Source organism: Spea bombifrons, chromosome 11 (genome assembly GCF_027358695.1).
Source record: "Spea bombifrons isolate aSpeBom1 chromosome 11, aSpeBom1.2.pri, whole genome shotgun sequence".
Taxonomy (NCBI): domain Eukaryota; kingdom Metazoa; phylum Chordata; class Amphibia; order Anura; family Pelobatidae; genus Spea; species Spea bombifrons.
This window is the reverse complement of record NC_071097.1, coordinates 36465501-36486236: the sequence shown is the minus strand read 5'-3', so window position 1 is coordinate 36486236 and position 20736 is coordinate 36465501. Positions and strand designations below refer to the sequence as shown.

Genomic DNA, 20736 nt, shown 5'->3' with positions numbered 1-20736 from the left:
TGGCTTAACATACTAAGGAGAGAACTGAAATGTTTTTTTCTAAGTGGAACAGCAGCTTTAACACCACAGTATTTTCCAACCACCGATCACATAACAGTAAAGACATCCCTGCATGCGCACAGATAGTCTATGTATACAGGGGCAGAAGTACCCCCCCCCGCTCTACCTATTCGGCACTGGCCCCTTGGAAATACCGATTTACATTTATTCTCATTATTTCTGTTTAATTCAAATCGTCTGTTCTTTAATAAAGTCATGATTTTTTATTTTTTTTTGTCGAAATCTTGCAGAATAATATTTATTTTTCTCAGAAATTAAGTGCTGCACCTTAAAGGGGCCTTTTCTATTAAATAATAAAAAAAAAAAGACAATTAAATGAAAACTTTCGCCTCCAGCCTAAACCAGTAACAAATTAACTAATAATAATAACTCGTAATTAAATTATTAAAAATAAATAACTAATGAAGAAGGAGGGGTTACTGAGTTTTAAGATTTATACATTTCTGCTATTATTAACCATTTATATGATACATGGGATGAAAGGCTCTCTGGAGTATACATTATAACCCTTAATTGTACAGCGCTACAGAATATGATGGTGCTTTATAAATCTGTAATAATAGTTGTACAGTAGCTATTTATTTGTCATTAAGGAATAATGTTAGAATGTAATGGGTTAGACACAGAGGGCAGATAATTACCCAATCATTTGGCCCAATTAAACTCAAATATATGTTTGAAATCCTAACAAGCATATGACACGGTGAATAACAATGTGACATCATTTGCATGAATGAGGATAATTCTACTGTGGAGTGACCAATTTATGGGAAAAAAACATATTACCAAAAAACACCAGCCAATAAAATGTTAAATAAAAAGTTTTAAACATAACAAATGCGGATAAATGGAATCCTTTAATAAAAAAGAAACTCTGTATCTCTCGATACGTTAAATAGCTGGAGGGCGTGTGGTTAGAGGCGTGGCTATTTGCATTACTGGGTGGGGCATTTAGAAGAATAATAACGGGGTTTATTTACCCCGTTTCCTGCTGTTTCTATACACATTATCGGGGGTTTTTGGGCTGTAGAACCCTAGCAAAGCTAAAATAATTATAAAAATCTAAAAAAATATTAATAAAAATAATAATAAAAAATATTACATTTGTTCAAACTGAATCGCCAAGCATCAGCACGGGGTTAACAGTTTTGTTGAGGTTATATAGATGGCATAGGAAGGGTCAGCCAGCCATGCCGTGGGGTACCCGGTAATGCCCCCCTAACAAAGTACATGTCTGCTACCCCTTTTAAGTTAACACCTACCACCAGTGAGGACGCCAAAAGCCAGAGCAGCTATAACACGACACATTGTCACGTATTTTACTTTCCTATCCTCTCTCAGAAGAAGTGGTTTATGTTAATAAAATTAAAATGGCAATAAAAAGCATTTTTAGGGGAAAAAAAAGAAAAAAATAATAATAAAATAAATAAGTCCAAAAAAAATGACTTTAGCACCTGTAATCGGAGGAAGTGAAAGGCAAGGATTTAGGTAACATTCGCTGTGTTCTGAAAAAAAAGAACAAATTACAGGAAATACTGGACACCGTCAAGGGTTAATATCAAACCGTTTATGCAGTATTTTTAATGCCGTGGAACCGCAAACCTCCTTAATTCCTTAAATATAGGGGTGGATTAGGGAATTACCACTGCAAAGCATGCGACAGAGCACCCGCAACCAAGCTCCCACTCAGCCGCACTCGCGCACGCGCACACACGCTCGCACGCACACGCGTGATTAGGAGGCCACACAATAAACACACTAATGGCTGGTTACAATTAAATACTAACATAAATACAATATATCACAGATCTCACCAAAATGGCATCTTATTTTAATGATGAACTTAATTAAACAATTTACAGAAAAAGCATATAAAAATAACAAGAAAGGCTAGAAAATAAAAAATTATAAGGGATCCCAGTAAGGAACGACAGCTTATGGGACTGTCCACGTAACCCTTCTGTTGTCATTGGTGCATGACCTCTGGCACTGAAAGGGTTGCTCCAAGGACTGGGATGCCTACCCTGGGACTATTTCTTTCACTAGCTTCAGTAGGGGTTAATTGACATGTTGGGGGGGGGTAAAGCTTGCCAGGGGGTAGAATACTTACCATTGCTCTCGCCTGGCTGCTTGTCTCTTTTCCTCTTCTTTTTTTTACCCTAAGAGAGGGGATACATCGACGAGACGTTAACAAAGAAAGAAAAACCCATAAAATATTCCAAAATCTGCAAAAAAAGGTAAACCCGGGTCATATGTACGGGACACATAACATATCACGATCACGTTACCCTGCTGGCGGGGGGAGAGGGTCTCTACGTCGCAGTGATTTGGGTTAAATGTATCAGATTTGTGCTAAGTGTATCATATTGCATCAAACTCTATATATCCTTTTTGATGGGGTTTGGGGTCTTTTATTAAGTCACAAGTTGTGGTTTTAGGTCTCAGCCACGAGCCATCCAAGACGTGGCGGGGACCGGTGATGTATTTTGGCCTGAGGTGGCAGGGACAGGGAGGGTGGAAGCCCCTCCGTCGTATAACAGGGACCCTCGGGCTCCCTGCAACTCCACTACTCGATGGGCCGGTTAAAAAGGAGATCACCCCAAGCGGTCCATTAACACCATGCCGAGTGCTCCATAGCTGCCTTCCCCACCTCGTTTCCATTAAAAGTAGGGGGGGGCCTTTTGTTTAGAAAGTCAACGCGGAGCCCAAATTTCACCAAAACACAAATTCTGTTTTAACGTTAAGACCCCCGGGGCTTTACAGCTAAAAGGATATGCTATCATTCATGAACAAATAATGATATATATATATATATTCATTTATATTCATTTTATATGTCAAGATAACCTCTATTCTGATTATTTATCAGATTCTACAGAAAAAAATATATATATCAAGAAGTGTCATCGGCACTCGAAGGGTTAAGAAAAGAGTTAAAAGCAGGCATACTAATCTAAAACAGTAGAAAGTGGAATAACATCTCCTTTTTTTCACCCCAGGTAACAGCATTAGGGTTGTGGCAGACGGCTCAGTATTATCCCGCTTTTCACATCAATATACAGCAGAAACGTCCCGGAGATTCAGGCAAAGAATATTTTCCTAAAAGAATTTGTTTTAAAAAAATTCATGGCAGGTACCTAACCTTACTGGGGACAATAACACGAGACTGTCCAATCGCAGATATTTTAAAGCGGATCTTTTATTCCTCGTACCAGATTCAAAATAATCTTTTACCCCAGTTGTAGTTTTTGCCCCATAATATAAAGTTTTCAGGCAGCTGCATCTCAGCCGTTTGTATGATTCTCGCTCTGTTATCTGACCCCCAATCTACTAACCCCCCCCGACTCCTTATCATACTGCCTGTGGGGGGCAATAGAATGGCTCAGTCTTAATCACCCAGCTGGACTCTCTGACTAATGAAAGTCTATGGAGGAACAGACTTCATTAGCATTGCCATAAAGCATCAGCTCAGTGCGGTGTTTGAGCCGGGAAAGTCACCCAAAATATCACATGACTGACAGCACCGGCGGCTCCCGGTCTGCAGATAAAGGGGGTTTATTGGGACAAAATTAGATAAAACGAGGTTTTTGTCACCGACTGACATTACTGCATACAGCTCGGGGGTTATATTACTGTATACAGCGCTGGGGGGTATATTACTGTATACAGCACTGGGGGGTATATTACTGTATACAGCGCTGGGGGTTATATTACTGTATACAGCACTGGGGGTTATATTACTGTATACAGCGCTGGGGGTTATATTACTGTATACAGCGCTGGGGGATTATATTACTGTATACAGCGATGGGGGTTATATTACTGTATATAGCGCTGGGGGGTTATATTACTGTATACAGCGCTGGGGGTTATATTACTGTATACAGCGCTGGGGGTTATATTACTGTATACAGCGCTGGGGGTTATATTACTGTATACAGTGCTGGGGGTTATATTACTGTATACAGCACTGGGGGGTATATTACTGTATACAGCGCTGGGGGTTATATTACTGTATACAGCACTGGGGGGTTATATTACTGTATACAGCACTGGGGGTTATATTACTGTATACAGCACTGGGGGTTATATTACTGTATACAGCGCTGGGGGGTATATTACTGTATACAGCGCTGGGGGTTATATTACTGTATACAGCGCTGGGGGTTATATTACTGTATACAGCGCTGGGGGTTATATTACTGTATATAGCGCTGGGGGGTTATATTACTGTATACAGCGCTGGGGGTTATATTACTGTATATAGCGCTGGGGGGTTATATTACTGTATACAGCGCTGGGGGTTATATTACTGTATACAGCGCTGGGGGTTATATTACTGTATACAGTGCTGGGGGTTATATTACTGTATACAGCACTGGGGGGTATATTACTGTATACAGCGCTGGGGGTTATATTACTGTATACAGCGCTGGGGGATTATATTACTGTATACAGCGCTGGGGGTTATATTACTGTATATAGCGCTGGGGGGTTATATTACTGTATACAGCGCTGGGGGTTATATTACTGTATACAGCGCTGGGGGTTATATTACTGTATACAGTGCTGGGGGTTATATTACTGTATACAGCACTGGGGGGTATATTACTGTATACAGCGCTGGGGGTTATATTACTGTATACAGCACTGGGGGGTTATATTACTGTATACAGCACTGGGGGTTATATTACTGCAGGGCTTGACAAATTTGTTGTGAATCTAGGCGCCAGGTAAAAAAGTTAGGAGCCAGGATTTTTTTTAAACTAACAGTTGGTCAGGAGTGATCTGATCATCATCAGCCCACTTACTAAACTCACAGCGTTTGACCTGGAAGCACCCTGGACTTTCAGGTCAGTGCTGTTTGTTTTTTTTTTAAATACATTTTTTTCATTTTTTTAACTCTTTCGATGCTGATGTTCCATTGGAGCACAGCATTGACAGATATTTAGTCCCCACAAGCTTGTGGGGACAAATGTTAACCCCTGCAATGCCACGAATGTGTCATACACAATTGTGGCATTGAAGGGGTTAACGCTGCACCGTCGCTCTCATGGAGTGATCAGGCAGCAGGGGGTGTTGGGGCTGGTCTCCACACTCATGGCAAGACCAAAGAACCCTCTCCCCCTGTCCCTGAAGCTGCCTCTGGCAGCTGGGAAGCAATTGCTGGTCTATAGACCAGCCACTGCAGGGGGGAGTCTATGATGACTGCTGTAGGCTTCTATGCCTACAGGAATCATCAAAGGGCTTGTGGGGGCTCGTTTTTTTGCTGTTGCTGGTCTGCCTGGGCTTCCAGGCAGACCACCGGCAGCAGAGCCCCTTACAAAACGGGAGTTAACCTCTAAAACGCCGCGATCGCGGCATTGAAGGGGTTAACACTGCACTGTCGCTCTCAGGGAGCGATCAGGCAGCGGGGGGGGGGGGTGTTGGGGCTGGTCTCCACACTCATGTGGAGACCGAAGAACCCTCTCCCCTGTCCCTGAAGCTGCCTCTGGCAGCTGGGACTCAATTGCTGGTCTATGGACCAGCCATTGCAGAGGGAGTCTCTTTGATGACTGCTGTAGGCTTCCATACCTACAGGAGTCATCAAAGGGCTTGTGGGGGCTCGTTTTTGCTGTTGCTGGTCTGCCTGGGCTTCCAGGCAGACCACCAGCAGCAAAGCCCCCAAAACGGGAATTAACCCCTAAATGCCGCGATCGCGGCATTGAAGGGGTTAACGCTGCGCTGTCGCTCCCATGGAGCGATCAGGCAGCTGGGGGGTGTTGGGTGAGGTCCCCAGACTTGTGTGGGGACCCAATCAACACACAAACCCCTTCCCTGAGGCTGCCTGTGGCAGCTGAAAACACGAGTGCTGCTTTTCCAGCAACCGCGTTTTCAGCCTACAGGCTCACTCCGTGGGAGTGATCTCAGGCTCGGGGGCGGGCTCGGAGTGGCTGTGCTGTCTGCCCAGACTTCTGGGCAGACAGCAACAGCGCCCCCATGTGGTGACTCAGCCTCTTACATCCACAATTTTTTCTGGATGTAAGAGGCTGACAAAACCTAGGCGCCAGGACAAAATTCTCTGTCGCCATGGCGACCTGGCGCCTGGGATTTGTCGAGCCCTGTATTACTGTATACAGCACTGGGGGTTATATTACTGTATACAGCGCTGGGGGGTATATTACTGTATACAGCGCTGGGGGTTATATTACTGTATACAGCGCTGGGGGTTATATTACTGTATACAGTGCTGGGGGGTTATTACTGTATACAGCGCTGGGGGTTATATTACTGTATACAGCGCTGGGGGTTTTATTACTGTATACAGTGCTGGGGGTTATATTACTGTATACAGCGCTGGGGGTTATATATCTGTATACAGCGCTTGGGGTTATATTACTGTATACAGCGCTGGGGGGTATATTACTGTATACAGCACTGGGGGGGTTATATTACTGTATAAAGCGCTGGGGGGTTATTACTGTATACAGCGCTGGGGGTTATATTTTTAAGTTCCTTTCTTGTTTATCTTGTCAGCCCTCAAAAAGAGATCCGAGTCTAGATACATACCATGCCATGTTTAAAGTTCTTCAAGGAAAATAAAAATCACATTCTACAATTCTATTAAGGGGGCAAAAATATCACCTACATAGGAACCTACATAGTTATCCCGTGCGGACCAGCCTGGGTAAAGCTGCATGTGCAGCTGTCGCTCCTTCCGCGCGAGCTCGTAATATTTCGCTTGCTCTTCTCTGGACAGCGCATGCCACTGGAGAAAAGAGACAACAGGCGTTATTCCGCGGCGTTTAAACACATGTAATAATCCGGAGTGATATCGCTTGTTACTTTGTATCGGCGTTCCAAATAACAAAACCTGGCAGCCAATGAGCATTAAGCAGGGAGGGGATTCTATCTCCTATTGGCTGCTCACAATCTTTCTGTGACTCTAAATCCCACATTCAGAACAATGTACATGGTTAAAATGATCAGAATATATTTAAAGATATTTCTTTTTGCTGATATATGAATACTTTATTCTTTAAATAGAAAAACGGGTCCATTTGTGGGCCATGTGACCAAAAATAGCCAGTCTAAAAAGCCCCATTCGTCTGTTTTGTAAAAACCTTAATCAGTCGTTGGTCTCGTCTTAGATTCAGGAGCCGTATGTCTATCCCATGCATGTTTAATACCCTCACTGTATCACCCTCTACCACCTCTGCTGGGAGGCTGTTTTGCTTACACACACCCAGGATCACAACCAGGATTCACTGCAGGGGTAAATGTTACTCACCCTTCGCCCGAGTATCTGATTTATGGCCGCGCTTTCTTTTAACGTGCATTCTGCTACAACCTTGGCTCTCATTTCCTTCATATACAACATAAAAGCGTTTAGAGGTTTCTTTATGTGCGGTTTTTTCTTCTCTTCATCTTTTTTTGAATCCTGATGTTTTCTGTAAAAGAGCGGAAATTTGCCATAACGCCGATGAGGACGCGTGTTTTGGAGTAAACATCCCATGCATTTAAATTCCCTTACTTTATTAGCATCTACCACTTCTGCTGAAGGGCCGTTCCCCCTATCCACCACCCATTACATTGTGAATAATAAGGGAAGCATATGGGCTGATGAACATGCACGTGTGTGTTTTTGGGAAAGCTGAATGAAGAGGGTACTCACGAGCTGTGGAGGGATCCCACGTCGCTTTGGGAAGATTCCTGTTTGACTGTCGGGGTCACTATGGCGGGGTGGGGGATTCCAGTTGTGTGTAAACTATGATGGGGCGGCACCATGTGTGGAGGGAATCTGCTGGAGAGAAAGCTGTGTAAATTGTCAGAATAAACATGAATGAAAGGGGAGGGATGTCACAGAAATAAAATTATGTTAAAAACATTAAAAAACGAAACAAAAGCAGAATATCTCATCAATGCGGCTTCATTAGCGGGGGTCGGCGATTAACGTTCGGGGGTCTCCAGCCTCATGGCTGCCATTAAATCAAACAAACGACATCAACAAACGGGATTATGTCGGAAACCGTGCAATTCTAGACTAAATGTTACATTTGGGGCCATCTGCAACAGTATTCCAACGGTTGCTATGGCAACTACACCAAAATGTAGTATCTGTTACCAGTTCTGCTTTAATAAATACAGGGTGATCGGTTTAAAATCTATAATTTATACATGAGGGAGGAGCAGAATCCCCCCAATAAACAGATTATTATTGTTATTATGTATCCAAAGATTCCGTGTTTGGGAAAATAAACACATTGTTGATAAACAAAGTTCTTTTTCGTGGAAAGGTAGATTTTTCCCACTTTCCACACTTTTTTATTGTGCGTAATTCTGCTTATTTTCACAACCCCTTCTATTTACACCTAAAACAGTTACGTTATCATCGCTATGATGCAATAGATCCAGTAATTACATATATTTTCTACGTAGATAATAATTGTAAATGTATCCAAATTTCTAGATAGTTAAATTAATTAAAATGTTGCAGCAGCGCATAAACGACGAGTTTATATGTAATCACAATTAAAATGTTTAAATTCCAAACTCTCCTAAATTGCAGAAAAATATACGTTAAGTGGTTCGGCGCCGCTGACCAATCAGAAAATGACACCGATCCAGATTCATTATTAAACTTATTCTAAAAAACTCTTTGAATTCTATTTTCAAAAGACAAAAAAACCCAAAACAGATTTATAAAGAACAGAATTACAAAAGTTCTAAATATGGAGCGATCGCTACGGCAACTAGAGGAGTATTGTGGTTGGCCGGCTAGCACAGGATACTGGAATTGCTCGGTATGAATGTCTGCGGGGACTTTGTCCGCGTATAATTGGACTGAAGCCCTGCGCTGATCCTTGGAAAGAGAAATAATGTTGCAATTTTTATAAATATATTCCCCAAAGCGGATAATATTGTAATATTTGGTAAAAACAAAAAGGGGGTTTTGGGGGGGGAAAATACAAAATGAAGAAGCCAGGTGTTTATTGTCATCCATTCTCCACCATTTTTTTTTCTTGTTTTTTTTTTTTTAGATCTGTCGGATTCTGTCAAACAGCCTACAACAAAAAAACAAAACCAGGCGACCCTCAACGCGCTCGTTAGCCGCCCCGTCCGCCTTCGCGGCTCCGAGCCAGGTTATAATGATCGGCTAAACTCATTTAACGACAGCTCTTTTTTTTTTTTCTTCCCCGGCTCTCTCGTCGTGCTGCGCAGGTATCCGCTTCTCTCAAGCACGTGTCATCTCCCAGCCTCGGTTTTATGCGCAAACAGTGGGACGCGCTGGCTTTTTATTTTTCCCCCCCCAGTCGTCCTGCTTTGAGATGGATTACATTTGTCATTATCGCCTTTCCTTTGTAACATTTCATCCATGCCTGCCTGCCGTTTTTTTTTCGGAAGCGCCGAGCGCCCACATTATGGTTTATACATGATCCTCTTGCCTTTGAAGCCAGACAGTTTCAGAGCCGGCCTCGTCAGGAGAAGTGGCTTTCACCAATTTAGCATGCTGAGGGCCCCCGAGCTCCGACGTCTCAATCGAAAGGGGGTCACAGGGTGGCACCGGCGAGTGTCAGCAAGTGCTGCTTAATTGCCAATTCTCGGCTTCTCCGCGGTTTTTAAACTATAATGACCCATCACTTAATTCTGAGAAGCTCTGGCCCGGCCGCTGAATTGAATGAATATCAAAGGCAAAGTTGGATCGGGGGGTGCGGAGCCTCCATTCCTCCGACTGTCATGTGTGTGACGGACCTGTCTTTGTGTCAGTCCCATTATCACAATAATGTGTTTCATTTGTGTATTTGCTTTCTTTTTTTTTCTCTCCCCTAGATACCTTTTTGGAAAAATCAGTCTGCAGAGCAAACATAGAATCTGCCAGCAGATCGGCCCCCATCGGCCCCCATCTAGTCTCCTGCTGTAAAGACTCAAACCTTAGTTGGTCTCGTCTTAGATTCAGGAGCCGTATGTCTATCCCATGCATGTTTAATACCCTCACTGTATTACCCTCTACCACTTCTGCTGGGAGGATGTTCCACTTATCTACCACCCCCTAAGGTTCAATGATGGTCTCTAAAAAAAAAGAGGCTTTTCTTTCTAGTCAAACTATCGGCAGCGATTCCACCCAAAGGAAAACATACAAAAAAAGCAATCTGGCTTTAAAATGCTAATAACATTCTGGTTACGAGTGATAATACCTATTAAGTACCCAAAATATTGCTCTGCAGTTGGCAAAGTGTGTCCTAAGTATACAAATATATATATCCATGACCGTTCAAAAGTTTGGGGTCATTCAGCTGATTTCATGGAAAACAAGGACATTTCTAACTTTAACATAATTACAAAAAAGGGTTTCTAACCATCAATTATCCTTTTAAACTTAATCTTGGATCAGCAAACACAACATGCCATTGGAACACAGGAGTGATGGGAGTGATAAAGGGCCATTGGAACACAGGAGTGATGGGAGTGATAAAGGGCCATTGGAACACAGGAGTGATGGGAGTGATAAAGGGCCATTGGAACACAGGAGTGATGGGAGTGATAAAGGGCCATTGGATCCCAGGAGTGATGGGAGTGATAAAGGGCCATTGGAACACAGGAGTGATGGGAGTGATAAAGGGCCATTGGAACACAGGAGTGATGGGAGTGATAAAGGGCCATTGGAACACAGGAGTGATGGGAGTGATAAAGGGCCATTGGAACACAGGAGTGATGGGAGTGATAAAGGGGCTCTGTACGCCTATGAAGAGATTCCATTAAAAATCAGCCGTTTCCAGTTACAATAGTCATTTACAGCATTAACCCCGTCTGCGCTGGATTTCTGATCCATTTCATGTTACTTTAATGGGGAAAATCTGCTTTTCTTTCAAAATCAAGGACATTTCTGAGTGACCCCAAACTTTTGAATGGTCGTGAATATAAATGGAGATGTTTAGGTTTCTCTAAATATTTCACCTGGAGAATTAAGCTATAAAGATAGAAAATATTAAAGATAAGGGGATAGAAATGAGAAGGCGTTGTTTTTTTTCTACTTGTTTGTACTTCGTTACTGAAACAATTTCCGTGGCGTCCCGAGACCCCGGGACGGTCCGGCGGGGGTAATGTCATTAGCTCTCATCATATAAATACATTATCCATTTTAACCCATCAGCAAAGACTAGACTCGCAACAATTTAATTAGCCGAGGCAGAGCAGAGCCTATAACCATCATTAGGGGTAATTAGCGAGAGCTTAAACATGGCGTGGGCAACCAGATTGTAAATAAAGCTAAAAGCCACTGGAAAATTAGCTGTTGGAGCAGAGGGGAGGAAAAATAAGCCGCCACAGAAAGAATCTGTGCTCTGAGAATCGTGATCCTTTCATGTTGATGGACATGCGTCCTCAGAGGAAACAATACTTCCCAAGTGTCCTGGACAGTCCTGTTTTTTTGGCTCTATCCTGCCACCCCTCTGTACTTTTGCAGGCAGCGGGGATCATGGGCTGGTTAGGGAGATCAGACCCGAAACACAGCTCCTACGCGACCCGTATATATACATTATATCCCGCCATTGCGCTTCAATACATTGTGGGGCGGGTGGACATGTAAGACAGGTGGATGGTTCTGCCCCAGCCCCACCTGTAAAATCACCCCTCAGGTGTCCTGGTTTGGGTTCCTGGAGCCCCCACTACCCCAGCCCCCTTCGTGGTTGATCGCAGCCAGTAACAGTAATAAATCCCCCTAAAATATGTGTACTTATTGTTACAACTGTTACAAAAGTTAGCCCTGGGGGCAGCCATCTTCCTTTTCTACGTGCCTCGTGCGAGGTAGCTCTTCCAAAACATTGCATCACATTGAAAAATTTGGCTTAAATGTAAAGGGGCTCTTACGTCACACCTGTCACATTATCTAATCAAATGGAAGGCTACCTGGACCAATCAGCAACAATCAGCAGCTTAATTATAGGAGAGAGATAACGTAGCTCCTGAGAACAGGAAGTTATGATGGCTGCTACCATTGCATTCGCAGAGGGGGGTCCTAACACATATATTGCTGGTAAACACCATTACACAGGTTTTTTTTGCGTGTATGGAACATGTAGAATTTGGGAAAAAATGACAAATCCGGAATTTGACAAATATATATATATATAAACGGCGCTGCGTAATACGCTTTATAAACAAATAATAATAACAATAATAATAATTAAAACAGGAACCCACCTTGACATGGAAGCGTTAACTGTAAGAGCTGTCGGGTAGGGGTGCCGGAAGCCCCCTGTTGTAATTGGGTAAACTGGCTGGCCCTGCCTGTAGAAGAAATAGAGAAAAAAAGGGGGGGAAAAGAGAAAAAAAAAAAAGTTAAAAATCTCACCACATTCTCATCTGATTAGGACAGAAATCTCGGGGATTGTTTTGCGGAGATCAAAGGCAAGAAGCACTAAGGCAATTCGAATGCCATAAATTTGACAGGGATGGCTAATTAAATTTTATAACCCTCAGCTTATGTCAATAAGGGCCCTTTTCCCCAGGCCGCTAGGTGTTTTGTTGTGATAATTAAAGGAGAAGCCTCGTCCGCTTTAATGGAGCCATCATACTAATTGAGTTTTACGTATGCAAAGCAAAACAATAATGAATGGAAATTTATACCAAAATACGGAGCAGAGAATCAAAGGGCTTCGGCTGCTCTGGGTCCCGTTTGCTATTTAGATCTCGGGGAGAAAACATTAAATTAACGGGACTTAATTTGTCGCCTTTTGTCAGATTAATGAGAGTTGACAACATTTACCGGGGGAAAAAAACCCCAAATCGTATTGTGGGGAACCAATAGACAGTCGCGGCTTGTTACAATAATTAATAATTACGACGCCTCGCACCGGCGGGACGGCGGGAAAAGTCGTGTCGTTTTTTTTTTTGACAGGTGTTTTCTGAATAAGCTGCCTGGTGCCAGAAAAGATGGGGAACAAAGATGGAAACCGGAACGGTTAATCCGAACCCGGCACAGATATGTTCGGTGGAACCCGGCACAGATATGTTCGGTGGAACCCGGCACAGATATGTCTGCCTGGAACCTGGCAAAGAAGATGGCTGCCCGGCACCGAGACGTCTGCCTCAAACCCAGAAGGGGCAGAACTATGGGGTGGGAATCCTTATTCTAAATATTTGGACCTTTTTGGACCTACACTTTAGTTAGAGGGACCCAGCTGGGACCTCCTATACTTTATATCCATCTGATATGGCTTAGGGGTAGGTACTGAGGCCGTTATGCATCCACCCAACACACAAACAGACTAAGGCATGCGCGCTTAGCTCTCCATTTCATGTACAAACATATAAAACATACTGGAAACATAATGGAAAGAATTCTGGAACTGCTTACTGTGGTACTAACCATCCTAGCGGATGGGGTATCTGTCCTACGGTGCCCGGCGATAAAGGGTAATAGGGCGATATATCCGGAGGGTGAGGGGGCCGTGGGATTCCTGCAGAGAAAGACAAAGACACACAGGGCCTTCGGTGAGTATACTTCCATTCGGACAGACAGAGGTGCTCAATCAGAGGTGTTGTTAAAATTCAATATTTCAATGTGATAGGAGTTGTATTCCCACAAAAGCAAAAGTTGTCAGAATGGACCTTTGCATCCAAAAAGAAATGTATATAACGCAAAAAAATCATTAAATCCATTTACAAGAAATGCTAAAAAATGGAAATTAAAAAAAAATCTGTGGTGTAGCCTTATTTTCATCAGAAACCCGCAGTTTTAGTTCCTCTTAGAACCGTTTTGGTCTTCAAAAGGTGCACATTTTAATACAAACTGTTTTATTGCTCTGAGATAACTTCATGTAGGCAGCCATTTTTTCTCTACAAGCTCCGCCCCTTGCACGCCCGGATGAAATCACCATCATCAGGCTCTACCTGGCTCGGAGATTGGAGATATTTCAAAGTAATTCATAATATCCATAATATCATCCCATGGAATGTTCCTTTTGATTGGCCCGTTAGATTTGGTCGCTACGGGCCAATCACCCCCCCCCAAAAAAAAGATTAGGGCATTTTATAGTCTAGCCGCGCAGATTTTTTAGAAATACATCCTCTGAGTATTTTTTTATTTATTAAATTCTTCTCTAACAAGCCGTTTCTCAGCCCTCGCGGTAAGAGAGCAGCCGCTCTGTCACGTAATAAATCTGAGCGCTCGCTCCTTTACTTCACATCCTAAAATTAGGGGATCAGTGATGGGCGAATGAATAATACAAAAGCAGCTGCAGGGCGCCCTCGGCGGAGGAGAGATTTGAGCAGGGGGAGAAGGAGACCGCCGGCCCGCGAGATTAATAATTAATGAAACGAATGCTTTGTTCCCCAAAAGCCAGGTGGGGCAGGTAACGCAACCGAGCTGCCGAGGCGACGGAGGGGCGTCCGGCAGAAGAATGACACAAATCCACGGTAGTTCCCGGTAAAACAGACATAACAAAAAAAAAGGAATAATAACATCATATTATTAGTAATAATGCTCTGTTTGGTGTGAATGAGGAGAACGGTACCTGTTTTGGGGTCCACGTCTGCCTGTAAGTGCGGGGGAGGGTTCCCAGGGGTAAAGTGCTCGTTGCTGTAAGTGATGAGCGGCGTGAGCGGGTGGACATGGTGAGGGTGCTGAACCACGGGCACTTTGTTAGACTGTTCAAAAAAAAAAGAGGAGAAAAGGAGAAGGTTAGAGCCACGGAGAGGTTTGTTTGCTGTTGCACCCTCATAAAACGCTGCGCTACGGAATATGATGGCGCTATATAAAACTATAAATAATAATTATAATAAAAGCAGGTGAAGTGGGATGAGGACCATTAACGTATCTAAAGCCACTGACTGCTCCGTGGAGAGCATGAACTTTCTGAGAACCTTTCCCTTCCGGTCCGTAGCAGCCCCTCATCACGACGCACTCACCAGAGACCACCGAAGACCTCCAATATCTATATGTGAAAGTAATAAAATATCCTCACTTTGCAGAAGCCCTAAATCCAGATTAAAGGGAACTTTCCCATTCCAAATTATCCCCATCCCCAATTATCACTCCATAACTACTATGCAGGAGCCGCCATCTTGCTGCCCCGTCACGGGGTATAAATCGCCCTGAGGTATCTGTGATAATAGCGTTACAGAGGGACCTGCGCGGCTGGAAACAATCTCTAGCGCTAGAGACTCACGAGCCGTCCGCTAAACCAACGCGGGGAGAGAACAGGAAGCGGCTTCCAACTTCCTGCTCGGGCTGACCAAATAATAATAAAAAAAGCGAAAGATGGTATTTGGGTCTGGATTCCATTACAATCCCTTACATACCAATATTTTGACTACATGCGAATTTACACATAAAAACACATTTCTTAGTGAGCTAAAAACACATTCTCAGCCGTTAAACTGGATGTCATACAAAGCAGGTCACATGATCCTCATTCTCACACTTTTATACAATCTTCTAACAGATACTCAACTATACACACTAGGATAATAATATGCATTCATAAATTGGCTAATAAACACAATAGGGGTGCTTTAAAGGGGCTAATACTAATCCTTGTTGTGCCCCCCCGATACCCCTCTCTACTCCCCTAATGCCCCCCCGTTGCCCCTCTTTTCTAGGAGGGCAGAATGTTTGCTGGGTATGAGGGGATCGCAGGGTTCTACAGCCCTAAAAGCCCCGATAATGTGTATAGAAACAGCAGGAAACGGCTTTATAAATTAAATGGGGGAAATAAACCCCATTATTCTTCTAATAAATGCCCCACTCAGCTAAACAAAGCACCCCGGCCCAACCACACCTCTTCCACACCCCCTAAAACAAAAATGCCCAAATATGGCAAATTAAAGGCTGGTTGGTGCATAATGGATACATTTTATCCTCCATGTTTCCTGCTGTAAAGACTCAAACCTTAATCAGTCGTTGGTCTCGTCTTAGATTCAGGAGCCGTATGTCTATCCCATGCATGTTTAATCCCCTCACTGTATTACCCTCTACCACTTCTGCTGGGAGGCTGTTCCACTTATCTACCACCCTCACAACACGATTCAAGCTGCAATGATGTAAAGAAGAGGGTTCTGTTCATTTTCTAAACGCAGGATTATAAAGATATATTTTTAATCGCACCAGGCTGTCTCTTTCCGGGGTAGACGCGTTTTTGGAGATATTCTGGGTGTTTACGCGTTAGAGACGTCTCATTTTGCGGTGGTCCCGTCTGGGGCCGTCTATTGGAGAGCTGGTGTCAGAATAAGCTGCGGGAATTGATGTTGGGTTCACCTTGATGACCCACGGTCTTTTTTTAGCTTTAATTACCGTGTAAGTATGTACCAACCGCAGGCTGACGAGGACAACAACTTGTGAGCCGCATGAAACTTTGTATTTTTAGTTCGTGGGGCAGAATCTGAGGATTTGTCTCGTATATAAAATCATTTCTCTTTTTTTTTTTACCCAAATCACACCAAGTCGCTCCCGCCTGGAGAAGGCGCCGGATCGGTAAACGATCGGCGGGGATTATTTTGTAATGAATTTCTATCCCCGTCTCGGCCGATCCCATTGACGCCGGCGCGGGAAACGTTGTAACAGCCTGAATGTATCCAGATAAGAATTCCGCCCCGAAATTCCCAGCGGAAGCTTTTAACTGAAATCTTACAAGAAAACCGTTTAACTATATGAGGTGGCCGAGCGGATAATGAGACCCTCGTACCAGCGGATGGCGGGGGATTAAAGACAGCGAGAGAGACTTCATTTCCATAAACAGCTGGAGTCAGAATCTGAGGGGCACAAAATGCCAAGAGGAGGACGGGGCAATAATTCTGCCTCTACTGCCTCTCTATAAAGAGAACGCAAACTGGCACGCCATTTAGTTATATGGCGCCAGCAGATTCCGTAGTGCTGCTACAGTGACAATAATTAGCAGACAATTTAAACATTAACACACATACTGGGACTGAAGGAGAAGAGGGTCCTGCTCCTAGGAGCTTACAATCTATTGGGTTATACCTGATCTTTAAAAATATTAACATTTTATTAGCGGCACAGTTCCGTGGCTTCTGGTTGTAAAGGTTCTATTGAGCCAATACGGAGATTTATCATCGGCTCGGCGCTTAAGAGTTTGAAGCCATTTTTTTGTATTAGACGGCAGAAGATATAACGTGGTGGATAAGGGCAGACGGTCTCCTCAGATGACGTGGCTTGCGGAGGTGGTTTTGATCTCTTTGAGATCCACAAGCGGTTGGTGATCCCTATCTCTCGAGCCGAAGTGAGGGCCGCGGGTTGCAAAGAGTTAAAGCAAAATCCATTGAGAAAGTGAAATAATCAGAAGAAAAGAAAAATCATTGTTTTCTTTTGTATCGGCATCGAGGCAGTGTACGCAGGGGGGGTTAACAAAATGCAAAATTACAACTCTAGATTGTCAGCTTGTGAGCCGAGCGCTTGTTATCTAATAATCTATATAAATAAAAATAATAATAGTAATAATAAATAATAAATAATCATAATAAAAAATAACAGTAATAATAATAATAGTAATAATAAATAATAATAATCATAATAATAATAGTGATAATAATAATAAATAGTGATAATAATAATAATAGTAATATTAATAATAATAAATAGTGATAATAATAATAAATAGTGATAATAATAATAATAGTAATATTAATAATAATAAATAGTGATAATAATAATAAATAGTGATAATAATAATAATAGTAATATTAATAATAATAAATAGTGATAATAATAATAATAGTAATATTAATAATAATAAATAGTGATAATAATAATAAATAGTGATAATAATAATAATAGTAATATTAATAATAATAAATAGTGATAATAATAATAATAGTAATATTAATAATAATAAATAGTGATAATAATAATAGGGTGAAATACACATTACACTGAATTTTAATTATTCTGCGTCTAAAAAACTTGGCCCTTTTTATGTAAATAAAGATGTCAGTTTCACCCAAAAATCATTAATGAGCTTCTAGAGATCTGATGGGAAAATAAAAGCATTTTGCAGGCGCTGTTGAGTGTGGCTGGCTCAGCATTATGGGAGTTGCAGTTCCCAGCCACCGGATCGGTGGCTTTTCTCAAAGTAAAGGATGGCGTCGAGTTTGTGAAACCTCAGGAGGTGCCGTGCCAGGGACTGCTGCTGGCAGGGCTCCGCGGGGAGGAAAAATCCATGCGCGGCCTCTGACCTTTGAAGAACACTTGGGATTCGTGTTGCGCTGAGCCCTGCGTGTGGCTCTCTGCCTTCTGATACACAAAGGGGCAGACAGGAGACGCTGGAGCTCGCTCCGTGCCCCAAACGGCCCCTCTCGAGGGCAGCTTATGGGAAGTTACCAATCACAGCAACAACAAAAAATCCCATTAATCACCAGACAGTGGAAACAAGAGGGCTTCTGCCCCCCCTCTGCCTCTTTGCCCCCCCCCTGCTCAATACCCCCCTATTGCTTCCTTTTGCTGCGGGAACGGGAGAGACTTTGAAAGGGCTTTCACGAGACGGAAGAAACAGTAAAATAAGTTCTGTAAAAGGTCTGCGGCCATCGGAGTTACTGAGACCCCCTGGAGCTGCCTTGTATGTTAGGAAGGGGGGGGGCGAGATTCGTGTCACGGGGATCCATTAAAAATAGCCCCATCATTCCTGCCCCGAGCGGCCGGCTGACACAGACAGGCGAGCGGGCAATCGCGGGAATTCCTGCAACTTTACCCGGTGCTTGCCTGACCCCCCCCCCCGACACCAGATCCCCCAGCATCCCAAACGCACCAGAGACGTTACCGGAGCGGCCCCTCCGAGCCATCTACATACACAGACACAACACTCAAACCCCAACCAGTCGCCGGTCTCGTCTTACATTCACAAGCCATATGTCTATTCCATGCATGTTTAATACCCTCACTGTATTACCCTCTACCAATTCTGCTGGGAGGCCGTTCCATCTACCTACCACCGTTTAAAGAAAAGCTTCCTTACACCACATCTAAATCTCTGACCCTCTGCACGCAGCCCCTGCCCGTCTCACAACTCCACCAAAATGCAGAATATTATCCACAGACTAATAATAACATTAATATATAATAAGTAACCCCCCCCCCCGCCTATTCTGAGCATTAAAATGATGATGAGAATCCTCCTGAATGCACAGAATCTCCTGTTTCGGGGTAAAATGTAACATTGTAACAATATCTGTGTTATTGCGTAACTTCTGCCACTGTCTGAATATCACCAGGGAGGATTACAGTCTATAGTTTATGTTATATGCGTTACAGATTATTAATAAAACGGCACCATTCTGCTGTAATAACGTTAATTAGAACAATGCGGCAAGAATACAAACAATTTAACGTAAACAAGCTTTACTTTACTGAGAGGGTGGTAGATAAGTGGAACAGCCTCCCAGGAGAAGTGGTAGAGGCTGATACAGCGAGGGGATTTAAACATGTGTGGGATAGACATTTTAAGAGGAGACCAAGGGATGATATCTTATAAATATATCAATAAAAACAAAATATTACTGGAAACACAGAGCCACCACCCAGAGGCAGAGGTTGCCAGAGCGATATGTATATAGATAGATAATAGATATATAGATAGATAGATGGATAGATAGATAGATAGATAATAGATATATAGATAGATAGATAGATGGATAGATAGATAGATGGATGGATAGATAGATGATAGATAGATGGATAGATAGATGGATAGATATAGGGACTATGTATTGAACTATAGAAGCTCCCTGGTCAGTATTACAGCCTGGCTACTAAGTCAAAGCATCAGCCCATCAAATATGATATGTGGCACTCCATTTTTAGTGGCTTAAAACTCCTATGATCCTCAGCCAGCCTCCAGCAGTTATGTCCATGTAGCTTTGCTAAAACCCGAGTAACATTTTACAAGCCGGGGTAATACTAGCCTTTAATTCTTAAAAGAAAAAAAAATGACTTTTTCTCCAATGATTGTCTTTTTTAAACCCGAGGCGATTCGGGGTTAAATGCTAAACGGAGGCGCTTGGCGCCTATTGGGGGCGTCCTGAATGCGGAAATGTCCTACAGGGTATTACTGCCCCCCACCATCCGCTAATACCCTTTCACACACACTTTCTTACCGCTTCCGTTACAGATCATTAAAAACAAAAATTTAACAAAACTTCAGAGATTCATTTGGTGAAAAATATTTATTCCACCTTTTGTGATACAAAAAGCCTCTTAATATAATTCACCCCTCGCCGGGGGCTTAAAAGCAGCATTTTTTCTCTCTATCGATAACTCTTTTTGGCACATAAAAAGGAGAACAAAGGTGCCATGTTCTAATAAAATAGTATATTTGTCCAAAAACAGCTAGAATTACAGTATTTTCTTATACCGGGATCGAAAAACGCCTCCATTCATAGATATAAACCATTTGCCCCTAAAATCTGCCCGTTTCTCCTGCTGTAAAGACTCAAACCTTAATCAGTCGTTGGTCTCGTCTTAGATTCAGGAGCCGTATGTCTATCCCATGCATGTTTAATACCCTCACTGTATTACCCTCTACCACCTCTGCTGGGAAGCTGTTCCACTTATCTACCACCCATTAAATGAGAAAAATACTTTGTAACATCACATCTAAGCCTCTGTTCTGGTTTGAATCCATGGCATTTTGCATTTCTCCTCCTACAACCTTTCTTTTAAACCTCATCGAAGAAATGCCGAACCCC

At 42.9% G+C, this 20736-nt stretch overlaps 1 protein-coding gene across 29 annotated transcripts in view; it reads right to left on the bottom strand.

Annotated features, from left to right (window-relative positions):
* Window positions 1-20736, bottom strand: part of TCF7L2 (transcription factor 7 like 2) — a 110419-nt gene that overhangs the window by 6559 nt on the left and 83124 nt on the right. For 7 of the 29 annotated variants that reach the window (XM_053450859.1, XM_053450860.1, XM_053450869.1 and 4 more), the window contains 8 exons: window positions 14556-14688; window positions 13397-13499; window positions 12241-12327; window positions 7715-7855; window positions 7331-7490; window positions 6689-6808; window positions 2171-2219; window positions 1515-1565 (listed from right to left, as the gene is read on the bottom strand). In XM_053450859.1, the coding sequence (XP_053306834.1) occupies window positions 1515-1565; window positions 2171-2219; window positions 6689-6808; window positions 7331-7490; window positions 7715-7855; window positions 12241-12327; window positions 13397-13499; window positions 14556-14688 (844 nt within the window). The remainder of the gene's footprint in view (window positions 1-1514; window positions 1566-2170; window positions 2220-6688; window positions 6809-7330; window positions 7491-7714; window positions 7856-12240; window positions 12328-13396; window positions 13500-14555; window positions 14689-20736) is intronic. The other 22 variants (XM_053450861.1, XM_053450872.1, XM_053450882.1 and 19 more) reach the window with 10 other exon arrangements.